Here is an 18291-nt window from a genome sequence, read left to right on the forward strand (position 1 = left end):
CAAAAAACAAAAAACCCACCTCCTGAAACTAATAGGAAAATAATTCCTAGGTTGCAAGAAACAAGATTAATGTATGAAAGTCAGGTGTTTTCCTATATGCCAGCAATGAACAAGTAGAATTTGAAATTTAAAACACACTGGCATTTACATTAGCACCCCCAAAATGAAATAAGTATAAATGTAACAAAGTACAAGATATAAGGAAAGTTACAAAACTCTGATCAAAGACACCAAAGAAGGATGAAATAAACAAAGAGATATTCCATGTCCACAGACAGACTCAATACTGTCAAGATGTTAAGTTTTACCCAACTTAATCCATAGATTCAATGCAATCTCAGGCAAATCCAAACAAGTTATTTTGTGGGTAGCAACAAACTAATTGTAAAGTTTCTATGAAAAAACAAAAGACCCAGAATAGTCAACATAATATTGAAGGAAAAGAATAAAGATGCAGGACTGACCACCTGATGTCAAGACTTAAAATAAATCTACAGTAATGTAGAGTGTATGGCATTGAGGAAAGACCAAACAGGTCAGTGGAAAAGAAATGAAGGCCTAGAAATAGATCCACATATAAATACAGCCAACTGATTTTTGACAAAAAACAAAGGCAGTACAATGGAGCAAAGAAAGTCTTTTCAACAAATGATGCTGGAACAATGGGACATCTATATGCAAGAAAATGAATCTAGACACAGGCTTTACACTTTTCACAAAAATTAACACAAAATGGACTACAGACCTAACTGTTAAAATGGAAAACTATAAAACCCCTAGAAGATAACATAGAAAAAAAACCTAGATATGACAATAACTTTTAGATACACTACTAAAGGTAAGATCCGTAAAAGAAACAAATGGGGGCACCCGGATGCTCAGTTGGTTAAGCATCCAACTCTTGATTTCGGCTCAGGTCATGATCTCATGGTTCATGGGATTGAGCCCCGTATTGGGCTCTGTGCTGACAGCATGGAGCCTGCTTGGATTCTCTCTTTCCCTCACTCACTGCTTGTGCTCTTGCTTTCTCTCTCAAAATAAATAAACATTTTTTTTTAATGTTTAAAAAAAAGAAACAAATGATAAGCTGGATTTCATTAAAAATTTAAGCTCTGCAGAAGACATTATCAAGAAAATGAGAAGATAAGCCACATACTGGCAGAAACTATTTGCAAAAGACACATATGATGAAGGATATGTATCCAAACTATACAAAGAACTCCTAAAACTCAACAATAAAAAACAACACAAATTTTAAAAATGGGGGAATGACCTGAACAGTTATCCCACTGAAGAAAATATACAGATGACAAATAAACATATGAAAAGATGTTCAAAATCAAATGTCTTTAGGGTATTGCAAATTGAAACAACAATGAGCTACCTACCACTATATACCTATTAGAATGGCCAAAATCAAAAACTCTGCACACCAAATGCTGGTGAGGATATGCAACAACAGAAACTTTTGTTTATTACTGGAGGGAATGCAAAGTAATACAACCACTTTGAAAGACATCTTGGCAGTTACTTAAACATACTCTTACCATATGATCCAGCAATTGTGTTCCTTGGTATTTACCCAAATGAATAGAAAATATGCTACACAAAAAGCTTCACATGAAAGTTTACAGCAGCTTTATTCATATTTGCCAAAACTTTAAAATAACTAAAATTTCCTTCAGTAGATGACTGGATAAATAAACTATGGTACATACAGGCAATGGGATATTATTCAGCACTAAAAAGAAATAAGCTATCAATATGATGATGGGGCACCCTGGGTGGCTCAGTGGTTGAGCATCTGATTCTTGAATTTGGCTCAGGTCATAATGCCAGGGTTGTGGGATCAAGCCCCACACCTCAGGCTCTGTGCTGAGCGTGGGGCTGCTTGGGATTTTCCATCTCTCTCTCTCTCTCTCTCTCTGCCCAGCACCCACCCTACTTGCCCACGTGCATGCATGCCTGCACGCTCTCTCAAAAAAAAAAAAAAAAAAAAAGACACAGAGGAAACTTAAATGTGTGTCATGAGGTGAAAGGAGCCAATCTGAAAGGTTAGATACTGTATGATTCCAACTATATCACATTCTGGAAGAGGCAAAACTATGGAGACAGTTAAAAGATTGGTTGTTGCCAGAGGTTAAAGGAGAGGAGGGATTGAACAGGCAGAGCACAGAGTTTTAGGGCAGTGAAACTATTCTGTACGATACTACAATAATGCATATGGGTCATTATACATTTGTCCAAATTCACAGAATTGTAACACCAAGTGTGAACCTCAATGTAATCCACGGCCTTTGGGTGATGATAATGGGTCAGTACAGGTTCAACTGTAACAAAGATATCCTGTGACAGAGGATGTCAACAGTGGAGAAAGCCATAGGTATGTGGGGGCACAGGATATATGAGAACTCTGTACATTCTGCTCAATTTTGCTGTGAACCTAAAACTGTTCTAAAATATAAAATTTATTAATTTTACAAATAAGTTAATACAGATGTTTCTACTACAATGAAATATTCCTGGAAAAGCACTCAAAAACCAAGCACTAAAAATAGGGCTTAAGGGAAAAGGAAAGGCAATAGTCCATTCAAAGACTACGCAACTTAAACCAGATTACTAATCAAAATAGTAACTGGGGACAAGAGTTGAACTTCTTGGGCAGGCAGTCACAGTTAATATTAAATGCTGGCATCACTTTAATTAGAGCAGGTCTGGTGGGTATTGAGATGACAGAGGTAGAACTCTGCAATATGGGGGACTACATTCAGGTGGGTAGGAGGCAACACGACCTGCCAGGAACTGAAGCTACTAAAGGAGGGAGTGCATGTCTCAAGGCAGTACAGTACAATTTTCTGAAAATGAAACTTGAAGAGGCTTCTGCTGCCAAGGCAGCAGGTGAGCCTAGGCCTGTTCTGCAGCCTGCCGAAGATCCTAATTTTACTCACACTATTCTAAATCCCCTTGCCTGGAAAAACAAAACAAAAACCATATATGAACCAATGAGACTTGAAAACTATACTGACCTCATTGTACCATTCATGTATGAGCAAATCTGCACTACAGAAATGTGTTTCATAACAAGACAAATTGGACAACTTCTACATGAAATTAAGCAGACAGAAAGAGAAAAGCCTGAAGCCAGAACTGCTTTAAGCCCTTAAATTGCTTTTTCAGCCAGAGTGTCTTACAACCACTGAGTCTGCGAAGAAAGCCGGTCTTCCCTTCATTTCTATAACAATACGCAACCCCCACTCCCACGCCCCTCCACCATGCTCCTTCACAACTTGTGCTCTTTTACTGACTTCTAAAATACTGCTGTTCCCTGTCGTTACTTACAGTTCCCATTTTCTTCACTCCCTGGAAGAAGTGATCATGCCCAAGCTTCAACCACCACCTGGGTGGACTGACAAGTCCTATATTTCTAACCTCTCCCTTAGAACTACCTATGAATATCAGCCTCATTCTTCATCTTAGTCCCAAATTTACAATATAATAATATATAAGCGTAACTCATTATTTTTCTCCTCTAATAGAACTTACTCCTGATGTAGTTGTCTCTATCCTGGCCTTTGGCAATAAAAGCCAATCAATTTTGCCCATCTGAAACTAGGCAATCACTTCTCTCACCACATTAAAGTCATCAAATCAAGCCCATGCTTGGTCACACAGATGTGTAATAAATATTCTTCCTTTTGTCTTAACCAACATTGTTGTTAAATTCAGATGTCCATTTAACTTTTGGACTATTGATAAGACCTTCCTGCCTGGTTTCTGCTCCAATACCATCCATCTTAAATCCAGGGTCTATTACGCCCCAGGGGTGACCAAACTAGGACACTTCAGAGATTGAAAGGGGGTGCTATTAATCACTTATGGGAGTACAACAGGCATTAACTGAAACTGTAGCTAAAACAGGGACAAATGGGTCCCTTACTTTTTAAGCCCTTGATACAACTTGACCCCTGCCTTACCTCTCTCTAAGCACACCTCTTACCACTACTCTCTCTCACTTTGCACTTCATCCATACAGAATAATGTGTAGTTTTCCAAATGCTTTATCTTTGAGCTTCTTCACACACAATATAGCATGCCTGAAGCACTATTTCTCCATTTCCTTAACCTGCCTAAATTCTTTTACTTCATCAGGTTCTCAGATCAGATGTCCTTTCCTACAGGAAGCTTAAGCCTCCCTCTGCAAGGCTAGTTTATCTGTTCTTAGTAGGGATTCCCATATTACTTCATATATATCCCATTTGGGCACCTCCAACTTACTGCAATTATCTCTTGTTTATCAGTCTTCCTCACTGGATTGTACACTTTTTGATGAAAAAACCAACTTCATTCACATTTATATTACTAGAGCCTACATGGTGCCTTATCCACAGTAAACAAGTAATTTCTGAAGAAATGGATAAACATGTTTTTTGATACAGTCTCTCTCTGTGGGATTCAAGATCATGAATACAGAAAGTATCCTTCACTTTTGCTGCCCCAGAATTTAACACATTAGGTGTTTATGTTTTGTTGAATGAGCTCATTCGTAAAGGTGGGACTCATTTATAAAATGCTCATTAAAACCACAAAACTTGGTAGTAGAAAAAATGGCTGAAGGAAAATGAAATAGAAAAAATTACATAAATAGAAAAAGGATAAAATGGAAAGAAAACAAGAAATGATGCATCAATGAAGCGTAATTAAATATTATCTGCTTGGTCTATTCCAAGGTTCACATCTATGTTAAAAGAAGACATCTCTTCTTCAGTTTTTAACAAAGATAAAAAGGATCCTTCACATTTTTTCCCCCTAAGAAGCCTTGTTAACCACAGGTTAAAATTTTGGTATAGGGCATTATAAAGATAAATCACTCTTCAGTTCCAGCAATTTTACTACTAAAACAATCTAGGAAGTGTGAATTTTTGGATAAAAACCTAGTTCTCATTTTCTACCTATGAGATTTGCTGATATTTAACTTTCAGGTCATCTTGATCGTAGGCTGTTCAAAGTTTTTAACAGTCGAATAGAGTTATTTACCCAAAATATGTTTTACATCTATAAATTCATAAAAGAATGTTATTTTATGTCAAAAATTTACTTTCTTTAACCTAGAATATACAGAATATTAAAAATATATTTTTCTTTGTTTAATTTGCTACGGAATTAGGATGAGTAAGGTATGTGCCCCAAATTGTGCACATATAAAATGCTATGCATAAAAAATAACATTGTTCATACATCTAAGATAAAAATTCCTTTGCTATTCTTCACAGAAATTGAAGAAATAACTCTAAAATCTGTGTGGAACCACAAAAGACCCCAAATACCGAAAGTAATCCTGAGGGGGAAAATAAAGGAAAAAAATTAAAGCCAGAGGGATCATGCTTCTGGATTTCAAACTATAGTAAAAAGCCATAGTAATAAAAACAGTATGATACTGGTACAAAAAAGACAGATCAATCAATGTAATGGAATAGAGAGCCCAGAATTAAATCCTGGCATATACAGTGAACTGATATTTGACCAGAGAACCAAGAATACCCTATGGGGAAAGGAGAGTCTCTTTGACACGTGTGCTGGGAAAACTGTACAAATACATGCAGAACAATGAAATCGAGCCCCTATCTCACACTACTCACAAAAACTAACTTGAAATGGATCAAAGACTTAAAAGATCTGATATCATAAAACTCCTAGAATGAAACATAGGGGGAAAACTCATCAATACTGGTCTCAACAATGATTTGCTTTTTAGACATGATGCCAAAAGCACAAACAACAAAAAGCAAAAATCGACAAATGGAACTATATCAAACTCAAATGCTTCTGCATAGCAGCAGATCTAATATAACAAAATGAAAAGAAAAACTATAGAATAAGAAAATATTTCAGAAAACTATGTATCAGAAAAGAATTAATATCCAAAATATAAAAAGAACTCAAGTCAATTTAATAATAAAAAATTAATCCAATTAAATATGGGGCAAAAGACCTAAATAGACATTTTTCCAAAGAGGGTATCAAAATGGCCAACAGACACATGGGAAAATGTTCCACTTCATTAATCATCAGGAAAATGCAAATTAAAATCACAGTGAGATACCATGTCATACCTGTTAGAATGATTATCATCAAGAAGACAAATAGCAGATGCAGGTGAGGATGTGGTGAAAAAAGAACTCTTACACACCACTGGTGGGGGTTAATTGGTACAGCCACCATGGACCAATAAAATAGATCTACCATATAATCTAGCCATCCCATTTCTGGGTATATACCCAAAGGAAATATGTAAACAGGATTCTGAAAGTATATACCCTCCCATGTTTATCACAGCATTATTCATAATAGGTCAGATATGGAAATAACCCAAATGCCTATCAATAGATAAAAATGATGTGTTAAATGTACACAGCGGAATATTATCCAGCCATGAAAAAGGAAGATATCCTATGATTTATAACAACATGAATGGACCTTAAGCACATTATGTTCAGCAATATAAGTCAGAAGGAGAAATATTAAGGACTATATATCACTTATATGTAGAATCTACAAAAAGTTAAACCTGTAAAAAACAGAGTAACTGGTGGTTACCAGAGGATGGGGGAGTTGGGAGGTGGAAATTTGAATAATAGTGTATAAGGATATAAACTTGTATAAGGGTACTAAGGAGTAGTAAATAAGCCATAGAAATTTAATGCGAAGTGTAATGAACATGGACAATATGTAGTACAATTATGTAATGTAATAAATACTGCTACTTTAACAAACATAAGTGTGTTAAATAGTGTGCTGTGCACCTTAAACTTATACATTAAATGTCAAATTAATCAATAAAAAATTGAAAAGCACTGTTCAAACACCAAAATACTTTATTTGCTAAGAAATATTTTTTATTATATTTATTGGTTCTTTTAAACCCTTGCCATTTATCAGCTCTCTATATATATCTACTAAAAAAAATTCATCTCCTATATTTATAATATCCATTTAGTACTTTGGGTTTTCCTTGATTCCCTTTTATTAATTTTCCTTATCTTTTGAAGACTAATTTCTCAACCATATTTTAATTCCCCACATAATTTTAAATCCTTCTAACATTTTCAGCAACCCTCTTTTCTATATCCCTTCAGCTATTTCTATATGTCCTTGTAGACTGACTTGGAGAGCCCTCTACTGGCCTGATGCTATGTCAAAAAACAATTTCTTCAGCTTTCAGATGCATACTAAGATACACATGCCTCTGGAAATATAATAATTGTGTGATTCAAGTTAACCCTTTATTCAGAATAAGAAAGTTACAAAGAAAAACTGCATGGCTCTACAGAATTGTCTTCAAAAAAAATTATACTACTTACATAGTATAAAAATACCACTTTTAAATAACTGTACACTATTAATCTCAGTTCCATAGAACCTTACTATCATGGGATAGAACTAGTAGATAAGATCACACTGCAATGACCTACTCTGAGTTATTAGTAACTGAAGTATGGTAAACAAGCTGGAGTCTCTGTTAAATGTTTTTGCCTCAAGTATTCTGATAATTAGTTGGTCTTCAATATTTCCTGACTTTAATACACCAATTCCTTGAACATATGTAAACAAGTTTGAAAATACAATGGAAGAAAAAAAATCCCACCTAAAATGATTTAATTCAAGAAATAAAGACCTTAATTAGGAAGACAAAAAAATTCCACAAATAGAAGTATATAACTCTATAAAGTTATGAATTCTCACTTTTGACCCTAATAAAAATGCCAATAGTTTATATTCTTTGGGAAATAAGCCAATCATAAAGTCAATACAGAAAAACATACAAACAATTTTTAAGATAAATTCTTTAAAAAAAAAAGTAATAATTGGGGAAAGTCACCCTTCCAGCCATATAAATTTTGTTTTAAGGTCTCAAAGACCCTCTGTCTATGTTCCAATTAGACTGTACTCTCAATGGCAAAACTAACCTCCTTCACATTTCTATTCTGTGCACCTACACACTGCTTTACCTACAGTAAACACAAATTTTGAAGGAATAGGTAAACATGTTTACCTATATAGTCTCTCCCAATGTAGTTTGAGATTCATCAAGGTAGGAACTATTCTTTACCTTTGTGACCTCATAATTTAACACAGTGGATGTTTAGTAACTGTTCTGTTAAATGGGTCCATTAGTGAAGACAGAACTTATTTGTAAAATGTTCATTAAAATTATAGAGACTTCATGATAGAAAGTAATAGATACAAGAAAAAGAAATAGAATGACATAGATAGAAAATATTATGACAAATTCAGAAAATGTATTTTCAAATCAAATTATAAGACAAAGGGCTTCTAAAATCAGTAAGTAAAAAACCAGTACCTAACAGAAAAACAAGCAAAGGATATGAAATGACATTTCACAGAAAATAAATATGAATGGGGCCTTAGATATATAAAAAGAAATTCAACATCACTCAGGAGAAAAACAGATTAAAACCATATGAAGAAAACGAGAAAGATCTTACATCAACAACCTAACTTAACAACCTAAGGGATTAGAAAAAGGAGAATAAACGAAATCCAAAATTATCAGAAGGAATGAAATAATAAGGATTAAAACAGAGATAAATGAAATAGAGAAAATAAAAATAGAGAAAGTTAATGAAACCAAAATTTGGTTTTCTGAAAAAAAAATCAACAAAATTGACAAACCTTCACCTAGATGGTTTAAGGAAAAAAACCTCAAATTACTAAAATCATAAATGATAATGGGGACATTAATATCAATTTTGAAGAAATAAAAAGGATTGTAACAGAGTACTGTGAGTGATTAACTGTATGCCAACAAATTGGATAAACCAAACGCAATGGACAAGTTACTAGAAACATAAAACCTCGATCTAAATCATGAAGAAACAGAAAATCTGAGCAGACCTATCTGTAAGAGACTGAATCACTAATCAAAACTCTGCCCTTTAAAAAAGCCCTTGCCCTGGACCTGATGGCTTCACTGGTGAATTCTACCAAACATGTTAAAAACAAAAACAAAGAAAGAAAAAAACGAACACCAATCCCTTTCAAACTTTTCCAAACACCGAAAGAGAAGAAACTACTCTTCCTAAGTCATTCTATGAAGCAAGCATTATTTGATACCAAAGCCAGACAGCACAAGAAAACTACAGACCAGTATCTTTTGATGCCAAAATCCTCAACAATAGTTACAATCTGAATGCAGCAGTATTTTAAAAGGATTATAATCTATGACCATGTAGAATTTATTCCTGGAATGCGAGCATGGTTCTATATTTGAAAACTGACCAATGTAATATACCACATTAACAGAATAAAGGGAAAAACCCATACTCATCTCAATTGATGTCAAAAAAGCACATGACAAAATTCAGTATCTTTCATGATTAAAACACAAAAACTAGGAATGGAAGAAAACTATTGAAAGAATACTATTTCAACATAATAAAAGCTATATAGTAAAAACTGATAGCAAACATTATACTCAATGGTGAAAGACTGAAAGATTTTCCTCTAAGATCAGGAACAAGGCAAGGATTCCACTTTCCCCACTTTTATTCAACAGAATACTGGAAGTTACAGCCAGAGGAATTAGGCAAGGAAAAGAAATACAAGGCATCCATATTGGAAAGGAAGGTAAAACTATCTCTGTTCACAGATGATATAATCTTGCATGTAGAAAATCCTAACAATTCCACAAAAAACTTGTTAGAACTATTGAGTAAATTCATCAATGTATTAGGATACAAAGTCAATATACAAAAATCTGTTGCATTTCTATGATGCATTAACAATGAACAATCTGAAAAGGAAATTATGAAAACGATCCCATTTATGACAGTATCAAAAAGAATAAAATACTCAGGAATTAACCAAGGAGGTTTGTGAAAGACTTGTATAATAAAAATTACAAAACACTGCTGAAAGAAATTGAAGAAGACATAAATAAATGGCAATACATTTCATGTTCATGGTTTGGAAAACTTAATATTGTGAAGATGTTAATAATACTCAAAGTGATCTAGTGATCTACAGATTCGATTCAATCCCTATCAAAATCACATTATTTTGCAAAAGGAGAAAAAGCCACCCTAACGTTCATATAGAATCTCAAGGGACCACAAATAGCTTAAAGAATCTTAAAAAGAAGAAAAACCTGGGGGACTCACACTTCCAGACTTCAAAACTTAATACAAAGCCACAGTGATCAAAACAGTGTGGTGCTGTTATGAATAATGTGTGGATAATGAAAGACATATACAGACCAATGGAATGGAATATAGAGCCCAGAAATTAACCCTGGCATACACGGTCAAATGATTTTGGATCAGGTGCTAAGACCATTCAATGTGGAAAAGAGTCTTTTCAACAAATAGTGCTGAGAAAACAGGATTATCCACATGGAAAGAATGAAGCTGGACCCTTGCCAAATACCATATACAAAAATTACTCACAGTAGGTCAAAGAGCTGAACATTAGACCTAAAACTATAAAACTCGTAAAAGAAAACATGTAGCAAAAGCTTCAAGACAATGAATTTGGTGATATGTCTTGGATATTACCCCAAAGGCACAGGCAATAAAAGAAAAAGTAGACAAACTGGACTTGAAAAATTAAAAAAATTTTGTGCATCGGGGCGCCTGGGCGCCTCACTTGGTTAAGCGTCCGACTTTGGCTCCGGTCATGATCTCGCAGTCCATGAGTTCGAGCCCCGCATCGGGAGCCTGCTTCAGATTCTGTGTCTCCCTCTCTCTCTGTTTCTCTCAAAAATAAATGAACATTAAGAAAAATTCTTAAAAAAATTTTTGTGAATGAGAAGACATTGCCAACAGAGCTTGAGTTTTTCTCTTTCCTCCTCTCTCTGTGCCTCTCCCACCGTCCCTCCCACTCTCTCTCTCTCAAAAAATAAACATTAAAAAAAAAAGAAGACATACCAAGAGCCAATAAGCCATAAAAAGATGCTCATACCACTAATCTTTAAGAAAATGCTTATCAAAACTACAATGAGATATCACCTCATACCCATTGGGATGGCTACTATCAAAAAACAAAACAAAAAATAACAAGTGTTGGTGCCATGTGGACAAACCAGAACCCTGTAATACTGCTGGTGGAAATGCAAAACGGTACAGTCACTATGGAAAACAGTATGGTGCTTCCTCAAAACCTTAAAAATAGAATTACTATATGATCCCGCAATTCTACTTCTGGGTATATACTCAAAAGGACTGAAGGCAGGGTCTTCAAGAGATATTTATATACCCATGTTCAAATAAATATAAAAAATGTTCATGGCAGCATTACTTACTAGAGCTAATATGTGGAAGCAGACAAAATGCCCGTCAACAGATGAACGGATAAAACAAACTGTGATATACAAATGATGGAATATTATTCAGCCTTTAAAAGGAATGAAACTCTGACACATGCTAGTGTATGGATGAACCTGGAGGAAACTATACTAAGTGCAATAAGGCAGTCACAAAAAGACAAATACCGTATGATTTATTTTACACAAGATAATTGGAGTAATCAAAATCATAGAGACATAAAGTAGAACAGTAGTTGCCAGGGGTTGGGGAGGTGAATAGACAGTTGCTGTTTAACGGGTACAAAATTTCAGTTTTGTAAGATGTGAAGAGGTATGGAAATGGATGGTGGTGATCGTTGCAAAATATTATAAGTGTATTTGCACCACTGAACTGCACACTTAAAAATGGTTAGGATGGGGGCGCCTGGGTGGCTCAGTCGGTTAAGCGTCCGACTTCAGCTCAGGTCATGATCTCACGGCTCGTGAGTTCCAGCCCCGTGTCGGGCTCTGTGCTGACAGCTCAGAGCCTGGAGCCTGTTTCAGATTCTGCGTCTCCCTCTCTCTCTCTGACCCTCCGCCGTTCATGCTCTGTCTCTGTCTGTCTCAAAAGTAAATAAACGTTAAAAAAAATTTTTTTTAAAAATGGTTAGGATGAAAAAAAACGGTTATGATGGTAGATTTTATGTTCTATGATGCTATGTTATCTTTCTATGATGGTAGAAATTATGTATTTTAACAGAATTCTAACATTTTTTTAAAACCACAGAGATAACTCCACCATCCTACCCTTTATGCAAACCCACTAGAAAGGCAAAAATCTCACAGTGTGTTAATACAATAGCGATTTGACAACATCAGTAAAAGTAACCAACTCTTATAATACCTATAAATTTCACTAGAGAGAATTTAAGTTAAAAACACTCGCATGAGCAAAACAGTGTTTTATTCTCCACAACATTATTCATAGTAGCCCCAAACAAGAAACAACCCAAATTCTGACTAGTAGGGACAAGATGAATAAATTCTGCTATCTCCATAAAATGGGAAATCAATCAGCGGTAAAAGCAAAGGAAAAGGATGTTGTCTTTGTAATGACATAGAAATAATCACTGAAATTGTTTTAACAGAAGTACAGTTGACCCGCATTACTTTAGTTTCAGGTGTGCAACATAGTGATTCGACAAGTCTATCTGTTACGCTGTGCTCACGACAAGTGTAGCTACCGTCTGTCACCATACAACACTATTACAAGACCACTGACTGCATACCCTGTTCTGTACCTTTTATCCCCCATGCCTTATCCATTCCATAACTGGAAGTCTGTAACTCCCACTCCCCTTCACCTGTTCTGCCCATTCCTCCAGGCAACCATCAGTTTGTTCTCTGTATTTCTGAGTTTTTCTCTGCTTTTTTAATCACTGCATTTTATATAATTTATGTAATATAAAGGAGAAAAGCAAGATGAATGGATAATGTATATATTTTGATACTTTTTGTGAAGATAGAGGAATAAAATACATTTATATCTGCTAGTGATACATATCAACTCTAGAAGGATACACTAGAAACTGGTAGCAGTAATTCCTGTGTGGGGTGTGAACCTGACATCTAGAAGGGGATGTGAACCTGACATCTAGAAGACAATTCTTGGGACATCTTTTACTATGTATGTAAACATGAACATGATTAATTAAAAAGCATCCTAATATTACAAGGTCAGCATATAATTAACACATACTTTATTAATAAACAACAACTACAAAATTCTCTACACCTTACCTGCAAACTAGCCACAAAAGAATCTTCACAGTTCACATAATGTCCTAACATGGCATGTTGTGCCCGTATTTCATTATCCCTTATCCTCTCGTGTAAGTGGCTAATTTGCTGCTTCTGCCTGCAAAACATAAATTGAGGAGACATTATAAAGAATATGCTTTTCTAAGAGACCATTTAAGAGTAGAACTTTATTCCAATAATTTAATGTAAGAGTTAAGAGTATTATCAATATTAACATTCATAATAGGGAAATTTAAAAAACCACCACACCATGGGTTATGCCGAATACAGAAAGGGTATTTATACTGTAGAGTATTTCTTGCGTTTTATAAAATACAGTATTTTGTAGACTATCCTTCTTAGTAATAACAAAGTCATGTTTTGCTTCCTTTCTTCTTGTTACCTAATATAATAAATGTTATGTCCTCAATTTAGAATGCCTTTACCTTAAAACCCATTATTTTCATCCATGCAAATTCTGTTTAACACTGACAGTTCTGAGAATCTCACTGTCAGAGATGAAAGGTATTTTCGCAAGTATCATCTAGCCTAACTGCTGTTCTAGGCCTGCATCTTCTCAGCAACATCCTAGGTTACACAGTCTACACATAACCATCTCCAATGATGGAGAACTCACCTGGTGACAGAGTTGCATCTTTGGAAAGCTCAGATGTTTCACTTTAATGGAACTTCATGTTGGAAACAGACACACTGAAGTTCAAATCTTTCCTCAGCAACTCATAGCTTACTTTAATCAAGTTATTTAACTTTTGTGAATATGTACCCTTATATACAGTTGATGCCTGAACAATGTGGGGGTTATGGGCACTGACCCTCCCTGCCCTGTCATGCAGTTAAAACCGGCATATAATATTTGACTCCCCAACAAGTTAACTACTGAAAGCCTGCTGTTGACTGGAAGCCCTACCAATAATGTAAACAGTTGACTAACACATATTTTGTATGCTCTATGTATTATATACTATATTCTTATAATAAAGCTAGAGAAAATGTTATTAAGAAAATCATAAGGAACAGAAAATACATTTATAGTACTGTATTTTCTGGAAAAAAAATGCATGTTATAAGTGGGCATATGTAGTTCAAACCTGTGTTGTTCAGGGTCAACTATATTTGAAAACGGTTATGTAGCTGGTATCCTGTTAAGAGCTTTATATGTATTTTTGACAATCTTCAAAAATCCTTTAATAACAAGTCTCATCATAAGGTTATGAGGAAGAAAGGCTTTTAAGAAAAAGTAAGCATACATGTGGGTAAACATATAGCTTGGTATTTTCCAAAATTACTCACAAAGTAACTTTTGGAGCAAGTTAGCTTATAAGTTTCAGACTGAATCAGAGAACTTATTCTACTCTGAGCCATTTAATTTTTTAAATACACTATCCTTAAAGAAAATTCAAATAGAAAACATAAAATAGTAAACAGATAGGGGCTCCTGAGTGGCTCAGTTGGTTAAGCATCCGACTTCAGCTCAGGTCATTATCTTGCTGTTCCTGGCTTTGAGCCCTGCCATCAGGCTCTGTGCTGACAACTCAGAGCCTGGAGCCTGCTTCGGATTCTGTGTTTCCCTCTCTGCCCCCCCCTGACCTGTCCCCCTAGCGCTCTCTCAAAAACAAATAAATGTTAAAAAAAAAATAGTAAACAGATAAACTAGGAGAGTCACGACACTTGTCAAAGAATTTCAAGCTTTACCAAGAAAACTAAACTTCCTCTTCTGGCCAAGACAGAGTAATAGACACAAGCTGTGCCTTTCTGCCTGACACAATTACAAAATGGAACAAAATACGGGAAACAATGACTCTCAAGACACTGGGTATCAGTTAATTAGGAACAGTGACTTCTGAGGGATGGGCAACAAATGAGGTGAGCTCTATGACTGCCAGAGCCTACTGCTGCAGGCCCTACCCAACACAGGGAAAGAGGCCTCTCTCTGAACTGAAAAGACAAAGCTGGGATGCTGGAGAAACCAAGGCAATCAGAGCTCACAGTGCAGAGTCACCCTGAATATTTAGTTGAGTACTAATGAATAAACACATGAGGAGCTACTTAAAGTGCATATGTCGGGGAGGATGGCAGGTGGTGGTCCACCAAAAAGATAAGAATGAACAGTGCCTGAAGCTTACACGGGTCCTAGAAGTGTGCTTGCTTTCAAATGCCACAGTGGAAAACTTCATAATTCACAGGGCATCATTTAGCAGCACTTTTCAACAAAGGGCAATTCTGACTCCAGAACAAAGTTCAGGAATCCAAACACATGTGACATCCAAAAAATGTTAAAATCTGTAATGCCTAGCGCTTGATCAAAAATTACCAGGCATGCAAAGAAGCAGGATAATATAACTTATATTTTTATTTTTTAAGTGTATTGATTTATTTTGAGAGAGAGAGCAGGGGAGGGGCAGAAAGAGAGTGAGAGAGACAAAATCCCAAGCAGTCTCCACACTGTCAGCGCAGAGCCGGATGCAGGGCTCGAGCCCATGAACTGCAAGATCATGACCTGAGCATCAGTGAGCTGTGGGATTTCTTTAAGAGGAATGTATATATATGTATGTATGTATGTGTATATATATATATATATATATATATATATATATATATATGTGTGTGTGTGTATATATATATATATATATATATATGTGTGTGTGTATAATTAGAATCTCTAAAGGGGGGTAGACACAGGAAAAATATTTGTAGAAAACTGGCCAAAATGTTTCCAGATTTAACGAGACCTGTACATCCACAAATCTAAGAATACCAGAGAACCTCAAGCACAAGTAACAAGAAGAAAACTAAACCAAGGAACATTTTAATCAAATGACTTAAAATCAGTGATAAAGATAAAATCTTAAAAGAAGGCTGTGAAAAAAAGATAAGTTCAATCACAAAGACAAAGGTAAAAAGGATAGATGTCTCATCTAAAATAATACAAACAAGAAGACAATAGTACTTTAAAGTATTACATTAAAGTATGAAAATTTAAAAGGTATCAATCTACAGAATTTTTTGCCCAAGGTAATTTTAAAGCAAAATAAAAACTACCAACCTAGAATTCATCAAAGACAGAGGTGAAAGAGACTTTTTTGAAAACTTAAAAAGCTCAAAGAATCCATCACAGCAGACTTCAACTATAAGAAATGATAAAGGAACATCTCCAAGTAAAGGAAACCAATACTAAATGAAAATCTGGGATCCACACAAAAGAAGAGCACTAAAAATGATAACTACATGGACAAATACATAATATACTGTTCTTATTATTTAGATATCTTTAAAAGACAACAGATGGCATAAAGCAAACAAACTGATAATGTCCTGTGGGGTTTATCATCTTTGTAGAAGTAAAATGTATGACAAAATATCTCACGGACTGGGAGAAGAAAAATGGAAGTATATTTTCATAAGATTCTTATGTTTATACATGAAGCAGTATATGGTAAAGTAATGCTTGAGGGTAGACTACTGCACTTTAAAGATGTATATTATAAACTCTATAGCAACCACTATAATAACTCAATAAAGAGTTATAGCTAATAAGCCAACAAAGGACATAAAGGGAATTATAAAAAAAAAATACTAATTTAAGAGAAAGAAAAGGGGAACCCAGAACAGATGGGACAATTAGAAAACAAACAGCCAAGACAGGAAATTTAAACTTAACTATATCAATAATTACAAAATGTAAATGGTCTAAATAACTCCAATTAAAAAGCAGACACTGTCCAAATGGATAAAGAGAAAGATTCAACTATATGCTATCTACAAAAAACAAAAACAAAAAAAGCCCCACTATTTTAAAATGTTTATTTATTTATTTTGAGAGAGAGAGAGCAGGCAAGTGGGAAAGGGGCAGAGAGAGAAAGATGGGGAGCGGCGAGAGGGAGGGAGGGAGGGAGGGAGAGAGAGAGAGGGAGGGAGGGAAGATGAATGAGAATGAATCCCAAGCAGGCTTCACTGTCAGCACAGAGCCCAACACTAGGGCTGGATCTCGTGAACCATGAAATCATGATCTGAGCTGAAATCAAAAGTCTGACACTTAACCAACTAAGCCACTCGGGCACCTCCCCCCTTTTTTCTTTTTTTTTTTTTTTTTTTTTAATTTTTTTTTTCAACATTTTTTTTTTATTTATTTTTGGGACAGAGAGAGACAGAGCATGAACGGGGGAGGGGCAGAGAGAGAGGGAGACACAGAATCGGAAACAGGCTCCAGGCTCCGAGCCATCAGCCCAGAGCCTGACGCGGGGCTCGAACTCACGGACCGCGAGATCGTGACCTGGCTGAAGTCGGACGCTTAACCGACTGCGCCACCCAGGCGCCCCCCCCCCCCGTTTTTTCAATGGGAAAGGAAAACAAAACACGCTAAAGATACAATTTGGCAAATCTTATCTCTAAAACTATCTGGATCTAGAAGACTTATGATTGTCGATTATACTTTTTTTTAAGTGAAGTATAATTGATATATGACATATTAATTTCAAATATATAACAATGATTGAGTATAACACATTGATGTGTATATATTGTGAAATAACCACCTCAATATATCTTTTTTTAATTTTTTTTAATGTTTTGATTTATTTTTGACAGAGAGAGAGACAGAGCATGAGCGGGAGAGGGGCAGAGAGAGAGACACACACAGAATCCAAAGCAGGCTCCAGGCTGTGAACTGTCAGCACAGAGCCCGACACGGGACTCGAAACTCACAGACCACGAGATCATGACCTGAGCCGAAGTCGGATGCTCAACCGACTGAGCCACCCAGGCACCACCTCAATATATCTAGTTAACATCATCTGATTATATTCCTTGAACATTACTTATTTATGCAAGTTTTCCATTTCTTTTCAAGTCAATTTTGGTATTCCTTTAAAATTATTCATTTTCTTCTGTGTGTTCAGATTTGCTGATGTAAGTTTATAATACTGACTTGAAATCCATAATTTTTTATTACTAATATTTTGAATCTTTCTTTTTCCCTGATTAGTAGAACTAAGAGATTTATCCGTTTGATTAATTTCTGCTCTTACTTTTATTATTTCCTTTGTTCTCTTTTATGTTTACTCTTCTTTTACTGGTCTTCTTAAGTTAAACATTTAATTAATTCTCTTTCCTCCCTTTTCTCTACTTTCCTTAATAAAAGAAAAAGACATGAGAAATGGTGATAATTGTCTAAC

General features: G+C 35.3%; 1 protein-coding gene across 2 annotated transcripts in view; it reads right to left on the reverse strand.

The window, feature by feature from the left end:
• The window catches only part of CEP85L (centrosomal protein 85L), a 164592-nt gene that overhangs the window by 46630 nt on the left and 99671 nt on the right, over positions 1–18291 (reverse strand). For both annotated transcript variants that reach the window (XM_060616511.3, XM_060616510.3), the window contains exon 5: positions 13100–13217. In XM_060616511.3, coding sequence (XP_060472494.1) covers positions 13100–13217 — 118 coding nt within the window. The remainder of the gene's footprint in view (positions 1–13099; positions 13218–18291) is intronic.

Source organism: Panthera onca, chromosome B2, assembly GCF_046562875.1.
Source record: "Panthera onca isolate mPanOnc1 chromosome B2, mPanOnc1 haplotype 2, whole genome shotgun sequence".
NCBI lineage: Eukaryota > Metazoa > Chordata > Mammalia > Carnivora > Felidae > Panthera > Panthera onca.